The 13834-nt window shown below is 38.1% G+C and overlaps 1 protein-coding gene across 1 annotated transcript in view; it reads left to right on the top strand.

Annotated features, from left to right (window-relative positions):
* Casd1 (CAS1 domain containing 1) overlaps positions 1-13834 on the top strand; it is a 43826-nt gene that overhangs the window by 10963 nt on the left and 19029 nt on the right. The window contains exons 4-10 of the mRNA XM_036181593.1: positions 880-924; positions 2373-2435; positions 5573-5617; positions 6044-6167; positions 7298-7512; positions 11198-11620; positions 12619-12708. Of these exons, the coding sequence (XP_036037486.1) occupies positions 880-924; positions 2373-2435; positions 5573-5617; positions 6044-6167; positions 7298-7512; positions 11198-11620; positions 12619-12708 (1005 nt within the window). The remainder of the gene's footprint in view (positions 1-879; positions 925-2372; positions 2436-5572; positions 5618-6043; positions 6168-7297; positions 7513-11197; positions 11621-12618; positions 12709-13834) is intronic.

The following is a 13834-nucleotide window of genomic DNA, read 5'->3' as shown; positions in this document are numbered from 1 at the left end:
AAAGGCCAATCAGTAAATGTGGTATATCTGTATGCATAAGAACTGTGTACAATTTTGCTGAAAGAGTTTAAAGGCTGGCATCATGGCACACGCCTTTAATCCCAGCACTTGGGAGGCAGAGAGAGGCGAATCTCTGTGGGTTCAAATTCAGCCTGATCTACAGAATGAGTTCCAGGACAGCCAAGACTGTTACACAGAGAAACCCTGTCTCAGAAAACAAAAACAAAAAAAGGTATGGCTCAGTGGTAGATATGTCCTTGGTAAAAATGACTCAGCATTGTAAAGATGCAAATTATAACCAGATTGACCCATAGGTTCAATATAATTCCAGTAAAATCCTAACGGAATTTGTTGTGGAAATGCTGGATTGATTTTACATTTTATAAGGAAGAGCAACACACCACCAGTAACTTCAGCAAATCTTCAGAATAAGGATCTGTTTTTTTTGTAAAGATTTACCTTAACTGTAGTGATAAGGATAATGCTATGATGGAGTAGAGATAAAGAAACCAAATGATTAGAATAGAGAGCTCTACAGTAACACATGCATAGAAAGAGACTAGTAAGTAGCATGCACATACATTACTGAAGAGTCCTGGATAAAGGAAGGTTTGTTTAATTAACTTTGCTGAAGCACTCACTAGTGTTCATGGGAAAAACTGAAATTAGATCCCTATCTCATACCACCAAATCAGGTAATTTCTAGATGAATTTAGAATGGTCAACATGTTGAAACTTTTTGGAAAAAAAATAATAGGAGAATATCTTTATCAACTCAATGTAGGGAAAAGCTCTATACCTAAAAACAAAATGCTCACTGGGGAGATAGCAAGATGAGTTTTAGACACTAATGTCTCTGCTGTCTCCTTCCAATGGCAGCATGAAAACATTCCTTTTGAAGACAAGACTTCATCAGTTAAAGTGGTAAGTTCATTTTACTAATGAGTCAAATGGTGAAGCTATGTTCAAAGGTAAATTTATTTGGAGATCAACTAATACTCTGTATATTTTATCTGTAGTAAATAGATTTCAGTGTATTCTTTAGAGTACATATGGATAGAAAAGTAGTAGAATAAATGTCTATGGAAATTTTTATGTCATGAAATAGGGCATTTTGATCTCTCAAATTTGTATCCAGGAAACAGTAATCTTGTATAGTGATTTGAAACCAATGCGAGTTCAGGATTAATGTCCATTATTGATTCTATGTACGGAGGTGGGGAGGGACTGGGGGGCAGTAAAGGGAGGAGAAAGTAATCAGGATATATTATATAAGAAGAAATAAAGGGGAGGAGGGGGTCACAGACCTTTGTGTCTAGCATACTCCATGAGAGTTGAGAGTCAGACCTACCCAGCTTCAGAGAGATGGCCAGAGGCTCAACTTCATGCATCAATAAAGTTGTAGGAGACAATGTGTACCCAAAATTATTGAAGCCATTTGGAAAATGTCTTTTGCCACACTGAGCTTTGAAAATCAAGTGTATCTGTTTCAAAATATAAGTATGAAGAAATTCTGGAAGCCAGGCTAGTGGCACATGCCTAGGATCCCAAACTTGCAGAGGAGGAATTTCAAGAGAGCCTGGGCTGAGAACTAAGACCGTGCCTCTAAGAAATAGAAATGCTTGAAGGAGACATCACTTTAACTTTATTGTGTTTTCTATGTAATTTAATATTAATAAGAATTTATTAATATCACGTACTTTAAAAAAGATACATAAACATTTTCTGAATTCTCAATCCAGTGAAAATTAACTGGGGATTCAGGAGAAAAACTGTTCTGAGCCTAAAGAGGTTATAGAACATTCTAGTTACACCCATGAAAGTGGACTAGGGTACCTGGGAGGACCAAGCAGGGCAGAAGGAACAAAGGAGGAAGGAATGAAAGTAGTTTTCCTTCTGAACAAATGATGCTTTTGTCAAGGTCTCAAGGATCTGGAGGATGAGCTAAGCCCAGGGAAAAAGAGCATCATGTGCAGAAACTCCAGACTCGGAGCCCACAGGCACCTTCTGGGGCCGACTGAACTAAACGGTTCCTGAAGAACAGGGGTGAAGCAGCAGAGGGAGAGGCAGGGGCCACAGTCTCTGGCTTCTCAGCAAGTTCACAGGATCCCACATTTTATCGTGAGGACAGTTATGGGGTTTGAGTAAGGATGCTTCTGCTCAAATGTGGGGAGTAGAGGTGAGTGGACACAAGAGCGAGCTGTCCTGAGGTTCTTGGCCAAATTGAAATGACAAAGGAAGGTGTCTTAGGCAACCTGAGATTTTACTTAAGCACTCTGTAGGAAAATGTTAATATTTATTTTGAATGGTAGAAATAAAAGTTTGTTTCGTTTTGTTTTTTACTTTTTCTTTATTTCTAACTTTTCTCCCAGGATTTTCTTTGGCATCCGGAAGTTAATGGCTCTATGAAACAGTGTATCAAGGTGTGGACTGAGGTCTGTATCTGAAAACAGACTTTTGTGTGTGTAACCAAATTTAACAAGCCAATAAGAAACCATTGTTTTTCCTGAGCTGTGTGGGATTGATTCTTGTACTTGGCCCACGTGAATAAATGTTACTAAGTATCTCTGCCCCATTATCACTAGGTAGATACTACTTAGACTCTCCTCCCATAAGATCCTCTGTTGCTGTCACTTAGGTTAATTCAAACTCAGGAGGTGATACACATAAGAAAGAACATTCAAGAACGTGAGACCAGAGGCTGGGTATATAAGCCAGAAACTTGCCTAGTATGCGTTGGGCCCTGACTTCAGTGTGTGGGGGGCTGGGGGAAGGAAAGGAGAGAGACATCAATTGAAATTCAGCCTGATTGGTTGGTATAAGGCTGAGCTGTATAGTGAGCCCCTTTTTTGAAGGTGAGTAAACACAAACATTCTTACAGTGTAACACACATTCTCTTGATACTTTTCTGGGGTGTCTTATTCATGAGCAGGTACTGAAGGGGACTTTCTTTCCTTGTGTCAGTGCATTTGTGACCTAATAGATAGGACTGGAACATTCTAGCATATACTCTGTGGAGATAAACTAGGACAGCATCTATGTTTTTGATGTCAGAGAACGCCTTTGTAAGGCAGCTTACCTCTCTACAGTATTCTCCACAAAGCTTTACAGCAGGCTTTGGCACAAATAAAACAATGTTCAGTAATGACATTTTTTGCACCAGTTTATCTCCCTCATTTTTATAATAAATGTTTTAAAATGAACCACATCATGGAACAGATAAGCATTTTTAGGGTCATGTTGGGACCTAGCCACCATTTTACAATTCATTTATTTGATCTAGGTGTTCAAATGTATGGACCATAGTTGAGAACAGTTACAGGGAACCTGTATCAATTTAGGGGACCAACCAGTTCAGGGGACAAGCAGCAGCTGGTGTCTGGAGCTTAGGACAGAATACTTGTTTATTTGTGTTTGGTGTTAGTTCTTTTCATTTGGGGGAGACTTGATACCACCCAGATAGGTGGATACTAGAAGAATGGAAGTCTAAACTGCATTAACTTTATTTACCTGTCCTTTAAAAGAAACTACTTCTGAACACTGTAGAGTGCACTTCCTAAAAGTAAGGACATTGGTTTGGATGTAGTCTGTATTTTGAGGGTATTGAAACTGGCAAATAGGGGAATGCTGAGGTTTAGCAGAGGAAGATAGGAACGTGGGCTAAACTGTGAAGCAACTGTCTGTGTTGGGTCCCTTAGGAGAGTGAAGAATCAAGCTGGAGCTGCTTGGGCAAATTTGGGAAGTTTGGGTGTGGATTAAGGAGCCATCAGAAGGTGTTTGCATAGAAGAAATTGAATAAGTAAGGAATTTAGAGATTAGAGAGTAAAGTTTGTGGGGAATTGAGTGATCTAGAAGTTGCAGTGGAAGGAAGGAAGGAAGGAAGGAAGGAAGGAAGGAAGGAAGGAAGGCAGGCAGGCAAGGGAGAAGGGGCTGAACTGTCTCAGTGCAAGGAGAGGAGTCTTCAAAGGTGGATCAGCTGTGGTGAGACTCTAACTCGATAAGATGGATGACGCTGCAGGGTTCAGCAACTCAGACGGCATTTGTGGGCAGGTAAAGAGTGGAAGTGGATGGGCGATGTCCAAACTGAAAACCCAGTAATGTGGGGTTTAGATAAGAGAAAGAGAAACTAGCATGCAGAGGAAAGAATATTCTTCTAAGCAAGCGTGTGCCTTTAGAGGCAGTGGGGGAGTGAGGCGGGCGGGAAGAACGGTTTTGGAGAAGAAAGATGACTTGGTACTTTCAAGTCAAAGGAAGAAAGATGAAACAGGACAGGAATGCTATTATGGGCTTTGAAGGAGGTGACTTGTGGATCAGAGCTGCAGAAGTGAGAAGGGAAGTCAGTCTAGAGAAGAATATGGGGCTGTTTCTGGTGAATATGGAGAGGAAGGTGGAGGCACAGATGTGGGAGGGCAGAGTGCAAGTCCTGTCTTAGTCCTCATTTCTCAATGAAGTTGGCGGGTCAAACTGGATGCTGAGGAGGGCAAGGGGATGTGCTGAAGGAATGTAAGACTTGGGATCCCTGCTCTGAAGAATGAGAAAGGGGCTGCCTAGGGATGAGGAAAAAGAAAAGAATTATTTTAAGAAGTATGGTGCTGTAAATTGAAGCATCTTAGAAACGGACTGCTCTCAACATGTGTTACCCTTAGGATGAGAAGTAACAATTGTCAGTTAAGTGTTATATGAAGTTTTTTTTTTTTTTTTTAAATAAAATGGAGTGCTTATTTTCATTTCTTTTCACATTATCGTAATGTCAGGTCTTCAGTATGGTAGAAGATGCATTGAACTCAAAATTGAGAAAAATGGCATTTTGACTGTTTCTGCCAAGCTGAGAAATACCCTACTATTTTTTTAAATGGGTCCTTGCTGTACAAGTTCAGTATCATCCCTGCCTATCATACAAGCACTAAGAATATGTTTTAAAATGAAACATTTTAAGAGAAGATACTAAAAACTCAGTACTATGTAAATGTTATAAATTCGGTTGTATTAATATATGACTTAACTGTGTGACAAATGGTGTACCTTGCAGCTAGTGAACATTTCTAGAGACTTTTCCTCTTTTCCCACATGTGGCCTTTTAATAATTATCAGTATATTTTGTTAAATACATGTTAGATTTAGCCTTCCCAACAGATTGCGTTTGCTTAGGACACTGAGCCTGTATTTTGTTTAACTCTTATACTTTGTACCCTGTAGGCTTCTATGAATACCTCCTAATTGACTGACATAATGCACTGGAGCTTTGCTCTAAGCAATTTACTCAGAATTCAGAATAATAGTAGGTCATGTTCAATTTCAGCAGTGTGTGTGTGTGTGTGTGTGTGTGTGTGTGTGTGTGTGTGTGTGCATTTCTAAGAACACTGTGAAGAATTAACTGCATAAGTATCTTTCCATGCAGTGTAGCCATGTAACCATGTAAGCTCTATCATATAGTAACATCGTCCAGTAAGGGGTTCTGTGAACTGAAAGTCCATTCCTAGGACAATGATGGATGAGGAGAAATGTGAGTGGCATTGTTTGTGTCAATCCATGAACGGGATGTAGCGTGGCTATAAAGCTTTTCTTCCTTTAGGACTCGGTTGCAAAGCCCCATGTGATTGTAGCAGGCGCAGCCACAGTAAGTTCTTGTCTGCATTCTAACAGAGTGATCTTTGTTTTACTCTTATGGACATGTTAAGAAAAAGCTAATTTATATTAAATAGAATTCTTGATTATATTTATATTTTAATTTCCATTTCAATTATAATTAACCAGACTGATGAATTTTAATAAAAAAGTCTGAATGAACTGAGTAAATTTAATGTTAAATCCTAGTATTATTTTCTATCTAGAGTTATATTGAGTGTTATACATTCAAAGTCTATTTTATAGTGGTTTTTTATAATTGTGAGCATGTATTTCATTAAATAATTTGACTAAATTTATTCTAGTATTAACTAAAATGAGAATTGTGTTAAAATTACCCTGTTACAATAGGTGCATTATATACTTTACTTTTCTGTGCTAAGTGCTGAATTAATGCTTAACTTTCACTGCTTCTTAGTGGTCCATCAAGATTCACAATGGTAGCGATGAAGCTCTTTCTCAATATAAAATGAACATCACCTCCATAGCACCACTCTTAGAAAAATTGGCAAAGACTAGTGATGTTTATTGGGTCTTACAAGGTAAGGAATGAATAATGAAAAAATGTCATTTTATATATATTTTAAGAGATAGGTTTTATTATATCCTGTTTCAAGAGACAAAATTACTTCTTTATGAGAATAAATTTTGAAATAATGTTTGCAAGATTAGACTAAACTAGAGGATCTTGCTTTCTTTTTTAAATTTAAGGAATAAACTAATAAATATAGAAAGCATAAAATAAATTTTAAAAATATCCTCCAAGCAGCAGAATGATTGCAAAATGCAGTGAAGAGATAAACCCTGAAGGCAAATGAGGTTTACCTCCAACTGTTTTACTTTTTGCAGAATATATTCACTGCTAAGGAAATGCAGGGAAAATATTAACCGCTCTTTGTATAATATTGTAATCATTAGAAGTAAATATATTTGGAAACCACACACTGTGTTTAAATTGACACCATCTAGTTTATACTCGGTATGAAAGTCACATTAAGTCAGCTCATTTCAGGAATTTATTGAATGCCCATTATTTAATGTTCCACACAATATGAAATGCCTTGGATATTTTAGCAATTCAATACGTTTGTCAAAAACTCTTATGATTATTTCCAAGTTGAAAAGAATAAGAAATGGTAGTAAGAATCTGTTGCAATATCTCTGTTCAGCTCACAGACTCATTATTAACCTTTTTTATGAAAATGTGAAAGAATTAACATATAATAGTTGATGAAAATGGACAGACTTGGGTCTGGAGTATTACTTGCACATTGTCTGAACAGACTTCCCAGAATTGCACAGGGACCACAGGGAAGCAGATTGGTTATTTCTCCTTATTAGACATTCTTCCATCATCCAGTTCTAATTTCTTATAATTTGCATCAAGAATTTTAAACTCTTGGGGCATGCTGTGACATGAAAATGTTTGCCCTAAACAGTATACATGGGAAAGTGATAAAAGTTCTTTAAATTGAGCAAGATATCGGCTCAAAACTGGAGTGTAAGATAGGAAATCATTGCCACCTTCGGGCAGTTTTCTGTAGAAGTAATTTATTAAATACCTGGTATCACCTCAGGTTTAATAACAAACTATAGAATGTGGATTAACTAACATGTGTGGTCATGCTTTTCCCATTAAGCAGCTTTGAGATGTGTTGTTTCCAATGTGCAGACCCAGTCTATGAGGAGCTTCTGAGTGAAAACAGGAAAATGATCACTAATGAGAAGATCGAAGCCTACAACGAGGCTGCAGTCAGCATTCTCAACAGCAGCACCAGAAACGCCAAGTCTAATGTCAAGCTGTTCAGTGTTTCCAAACTGATTGCTCAGGAAACCATCATGGAGTCTTTGGATGGCTTACACCTTCCTGAATCAAGCAGAGAAACTGTAAGAGTTCTTAGATGTTAGTGGGGGGGACTGAGTTCAATTGCCAACAGCCATGAGTCATAGAACATGACTGCAATCCTAATTACTCATGCTATCTAAATGTATATGTAGAAAGAATTTTGTTTTCTGTCACCTAAATGAAGCTAGAATAAGTAAGAAGTTTCTTACACTCCAAAACTTCAAGAAGCAGCAGCTGTGGTAGGGAAAAGGAAACTTCATCTAGAGTGCCAGTCACGGTTAAGAACCTCTAAGTTCTTATCGCGCCCAAAGGACCGCTTTATGGGCTCCATCCCTTATGCAAGACTCCACTGCAGTGAAGAGCACACATTTCGAGATAAAAAATCATTTTTATAACCTTATGGTTCTTATACTGCATTATTCAAGGTACAGATTAGGTTGACTGATGTGAAAACTTTATATTAAGCAAGAAAGAAAACTTCATAAGTAAACACTTTACACACTAGAACAAAATATTTAGAGGGATTGTTAAAAAATATATATTTAATTGAAATAGAATTACATGACTCTCTTCCCTTCTTCTCTGCAGTTTCTCACAGGAACCTACCTCCAACCTCTCTCCTACCTCCCCAAACACTTAAAAGTTGATAACCTCTTTCTCTTTTATTATTATTGCTACATATATATTTGCATATATATAAATATGTGCATGCATGTGCACAAATATATAAATACAACCTGCTAAATCTGTTTTGTTGTGTGTGTGTATGTATGTATGATGGATTCAGGGCTTATCCCTGGGGCAGACTTAATTGTCCTCTTACTAGCAATCATTACTGTCTGTAGTTCTTTGTCTAGGAATGGGACCCCGTGAAATGTCCCCCTCTATGTTAGTATGTCCATTGATTTGTCCCATTCTTGTTGATGCAACCTTTTCTAGAAGAGACTGTTACCCAGCAGATTTCCTGGTATTCTGGCTCTTGCAGTCTTTCTACCCCTTCTTCCATGATGTTCCCAGAGCCATAGATGTAGGGGCTGTGGTGAGGCTGTGTCCACTGGGACTGGGTTCCCCATTATCCATTCATCTCTGCACTGTGTCCAGTTGTGGGTTTCTTTGATGGTCTCCATCTGCTGTGAAGAAAGGATTCTTTGATGAGGGGTGGTAGCTATATATATCTGTGAGTAGAAGGATAAGATTTAGAATACAGCCGGGCAGTGGTGGCACATGCCTTTAATCCCAGCACTCGGGAGGCAGAACCAGGCAGATCTCAAGTGAGTTCCAGGAAAAGGCACAAAGCTACACAGAGAAACTCTGTCTTGAAAAACCAAAAAAAAAAAAAAAAAAAAAAAAAAGATTTAGATACAGTAAGGAATCATGCTGGTATAGCAAAGTAGTAGTCGTAGTAGATTCTTTTTTCAGGTCTATGACCTCACTAGCTTTGAGAAGCTGGCTAGGTTTCAGTACCAGTCATGATGCCCCTTCTGTTGAGAGGGCTTAAGTCCAATTAGACAGTTGTTGTTTAGCGCCACATGTGAATGTCATTTACAGCAGCTCTACGGATATCCTGGCGTGCTGGTCGTTGTCATGGTTCATAGGTGTTGCAGGTGGGTAGAACTGTTTGGGTGCTTCTCTCTTGGTGGTGTGCATAGTATTTTCTGGTACCACAGAGGCAAGACTGTAGGAAAGAGACTTGAAGGTCAGTTCAGCTGAATCATCTGAGTCTTGTGCCCTGGGTGTGTGATATCTTCAGCCATGGGGACCTACCCTTGGGGCTTTTCAGATTCCAAAAAAAAAAAAAAAAAAAGCAGTGGACCTTGTGTGTGCGTGGATGTGTGTGTGTATACAGAAGAATTAATCACATATGTATCTTGCCATACTCTTAGAAATTAAAAGTTTTGGCATTGCATGATTGTTTTGTTTTAGCAAGACCCAACAAGGAATTCTATAAACTTAAATGTGTTCATAAGGAAGGACTTAAATTCTAAGGGAAAGTAACTCATGTTACTTGTTTTAGTCTATGAACTAGAAGTAGTGTGACTATCAAGTCTTTTTTCCCCCTTAGGATTAAAAGCCACTTTTTATCAGATATCCAAAGGGTTCATGTAAATTACTGTGGTTGCCTTCCTCTTCTGCCCAAGATTGTCTGTGTTTGCATAACCATTTCTTTATATACATGATGGGCTTGAGGACTCTAGGAGATAGGTAAGGGGCCTTGTGAGAATCTGTGAACCAGGGTTCCTGAGAATGCCACCTAGAGAACTTCCTCAATCCAAGGGCTAAGTGATACGATTTTCTAAACATTTGAGGACTTTGAAAGCTTACGTTCACATGATATCATTGGAGTAACTCAGATACCCAGATTGTAGTTTTCATAATCTAGAGTTTGACCAAACCTTTACTAGAAAGAATCTTGACAGCTTGCCTCAGTAAGTTTATTATCATCAAATTATGTCGAACATTCCACATCTTATCTAGCAATAAATATCTTAAAATTATACTCATAAATTATCTCTAAGCTGTGAATTAAGTAAAAGGCATATTGTCAATATTTTTAGCTAAGAATTGTTAATTTTTTCAGTAGTAGCTATATTACATTCTTTTGTCATGTAAAGCTGGGACTCCATGTCAACTATTCCGATTTTGGAAGTCTGCTAATTAGTATTCTTTAGTATTTGACATCTGTCAGTATTTTTTTTAGTTGATATGTTAGCAGCCATAGAGTCTATGAGCTTTTTGCTATTTTACATTCATTTGTGTTGCTGTTGCTTTCTAAAAGAACAGAACCATATCAGTGCATTCTAAGTAGTAAGGTGGTATTGCTTGCAGTGTGTCATGGTTACATTCTGAAACAAACTTCTTATTATGACCATAACCAGAGAAGTTTGAGACACCCAAGCTAGGTCTTACAGAGTGCAGGAACACCATCACTTGACTGTGTGTCTAGGGAGTGGGTGCAGGAACACCATCACTTGATGTGTCTAGGGAGTGGGTGCAGGAACACCATCACTTGATGTGTCTAGGGAGTGGGTGCAGGAACACCATCACTTGATGTGTGTCTAGGGAGTGGGTGCAGGAACACCATCACTTGATGTGTCTAGGGAGTGGGTGCAGGAACACCATCACTTGATGTGTGTCTAGGGAGTGGGTGCAGGAACACCATCACTTGATGTGTCTAGGGAGTGGGTGCAGGAACACCATCACTTGATGTGTGTCTAGGGAGTGGGTGCAGGAACACCATCACTTGATGTGTCTAGGGAGTAGGTGCAGGAACACCATCACTTGATGTGTCTAGGGAGTGGGTGCAGGAACACCATCACTTGATGTGTCTAGGGAGTGGGTGCAGGAACACCATCACTTGATGTGTCTAGGGAGTAGGTGCAGGAACACCATCACTTGATGTGTCTAGGGAGTAGGTGCAGGAACACCATCACTTGATGTGTCTAGGGAGTAGGTGCAGGAACACCATCACTTGACTGTGTGTCTAGGGAGTGGGTGCAGGAACACCATCACTTGATGTGTCTAGGGAGTGGGTGCAGGAACACCATCACTTGATGTGTCTAGGGAGTGGGTGCAGGAACACCATCACTTGACTGTGTGTCTAGGGAGTGAGTGCAGAAAGTACAAGAGATTTTGGTTTCAGAGTCAAAACCTCAATATTCTCAGGAGAAACTGGACTGAAATGCATCACTGACTAGATAATGACCAGATGACTCCATCTGTTCACAGAGCGCAATGATCCTCATGAACGTGTATTGTAATAAGGTTGTGAAGCCTGTGGACGGTTCCTGTTGTCAGCCTCGGGCTCCCCTCACGCTCATACAGAAGCTAGCTGCTTGTTTCTTCACCTTGTCCATGATTGGGTATTTAATTTTCTATGTCATTCACCGTAATGCTCACCGGAAGAATAAACCGTGTACTGATTTGGAAAGTGGTGAGGAAAAGAAGAATATTCTCAATACTCCTGTGTCTTCATTAGAAATACTTTTACAGTCTTTCTGCAAACTTGGCCTGATTATGGCTTATTTCTATATGTGTGACCGTGCAAACCTGTTCATGAAGGAAAACAAATTTTATACACACTCATCATTCTTTATTCCAATTATCTACATACTGGTTTTGGGAGTCTTTTACAATGAAAATACAAAAGAGGTAAGAATCATTTACATTAGCCCGTGTTATCCTCCTGTCTCGTTACAAAATCTCCATTAAAGAACTGTTGTCACTTAAGCCCAGATTTACAAACGTGGTCGACGACGAAGCAGAAGGACTCCGTGGTTATACTTTACTCAGTAGACTACTAACCACTCCTTTTAAATACCATTACAACATTCAAAAGATTAACAGATGGACATATGTATGAAAAGATGTCATGACTTATGTTATTTTTGCCTGCTTGAAGCTAGAGAAAGTAGATTGATTCCTTCAAGTACTAGATACTATTTTATTGTCAATTATAATGTAAAAATATAATTATATTAAGGAATGCCTCTATATGTGAGAAATATCTTATATTTATGTATTAATTAGACATGTCCACACAAATTAGAACTTATGTAATGATCTGGCTTTGACTCACGATATTCTGAGTTTCCTAATTTAGAAGTGTGCCCATTGTTCAGATTATTTGTTTAAATTCTCTACAAGGGTATATTATTTGAATTATCAAATTCTCCTGCAAAAAAAGATAGCTCCTCTATGAGAATGGTTAACCAGTTCTTCATCTCCTGTGAGAGTATGCTAAGGAAAATAAATTTTAATAATAGAACATTTTCTGTCAATGAAGTGTAAGAGAACCGTAAGATCTTTTTTTAACTCTGAAATTTTAAAATTTTGTGGAGAAGATTGTCGGATGCCATTTTTAGATCTAAAACTACATCTGCCATAGTTTCAGTGCCATTTTAAACGGAACCAGAAGGACCACCTGAACACCTCAAGATCATTATAGTTGTCTTTCAAATTTATGTTACATTTAGAGTAGTTTTACTGTCTCTTTTAGCGAGAAATAGAGACAATTTACCCCACCCATGATTTTTTGACAGAAACATGAGCTTTAAATACTGTAAGAAAAATGTTGCATTCTTAATATGTTCTGTCCAAACAATTGCTTCCCGGTGGACTTTAAAGCGGATTTTGGTTCTTTTATGCAGAGTAAAGTATTGAATAGAGAGCAGACAGATGAATGGAAAGGCTGGATGCAGCTTGTGATCTTGATTTATCACATCTCAGGAGCAAGTGCGGTAAGTACTTCCAGTCTACGTTCAGAGCATGTAGGAAGAAATGTTGCTTAAGAGCCCTTCTCCTTTCCTACCCAGCTCTTTAGCCTTCTCATGTTTCCCCCAAGTCTTTGTAAAAATCATATCATTTTAAAAGAAAAATCAATTTTCTTTGAAAAAGATGAAGCAATAATTGATTTTGTATTTATTTGTCCTTAATACTATAGAAATAGCAGTTATCTTATATCATCTTGTTGAATAACTAATTGAAAGTTATCAGGAGGCTTTGTAAAGGGCAAAGGATTTAGAATAGGCCAGTTACTATCAAAAGAAATCAAATTTATATTCTGTCCTTCACTAAGACAGATTAACTAGTTTTGCATTTTTAAAATAATTTTTACCATTTATTTTAAGTCATATCTAGTTGTGTGTTTGCATTTGGGTATGTGCACGTGAGTGCAAGCGCCTGAGGGAACCAGAGGAATTGGATTCCCAGGAACTAGGGTTACAGACAGTTGTGAGCTACCTGATGTGGGTGCTAGGAACTGAACTCAGGTCCTCTGCACGAGCAGCAAGTGCTCTTAGTCACTGAGCATCTCTCCAGCCCTTACTATTTTATATTTAAAAAACCTTAAAACTTGAAACTTTTTTGCCCTCCTTTTTTTCCTTCCCAGGAATTTTATGATCTAGACTGCCTCAGATATGGGAGAGTTAAGAAAAACTATAACCCTTCTATGTTTTAACATTCCAACTGTAGTTCAGTGAAAACAGACTTTTGTGGATGAGCCTGACAGGAATGTGCATATAGGCTTTCATAGTGAAGAGTCAAACTCAATGAAAAATGTTTTAAAATTTAAAGTTAGAAACTCATTCATAATTTGTGAAGTACCAAGCTGTTTTATTGCTTCTTTGCTTACACAAAACTCATCTATAAATATTCAGTATTTGAATTGAGGATGAATTCAGATAAGAAGAGCGTGCTCAGAGAGAAATATTTTTGAACATTCCATAGCAGCAATTAGTAATGTAAATATTATTACTGATTTTTTTTTTAAATGAAAACCATAGTCTTCCTTATCTTGTATCTTTGAAAGCTGTTGAACTTCTGAGTTTTATGGATGTTTTGTTTGAAGGCATGGAGCAAAGGAAT

Source organism: Onychomys torridus, chromosome 3, assembly GCF_903995425.1.
Source record: "Onychomys torridus chromosome 3, mOncTor1.1, whole genome shotgun sequence".
In the NCBI taxonomy this organism is placed as follows: domain Eukaryota; kingdom Metazoa; phylum Chordata; class Mammalia; order Rodentia; family Cricetidae; genus Onychomys; species Onychomys torridus.
The sequence above is the reverse complement of the archived record's forward strand: the minus strand, read 5'-3'. Positions and strand labels throughout refer to the sequence as shown.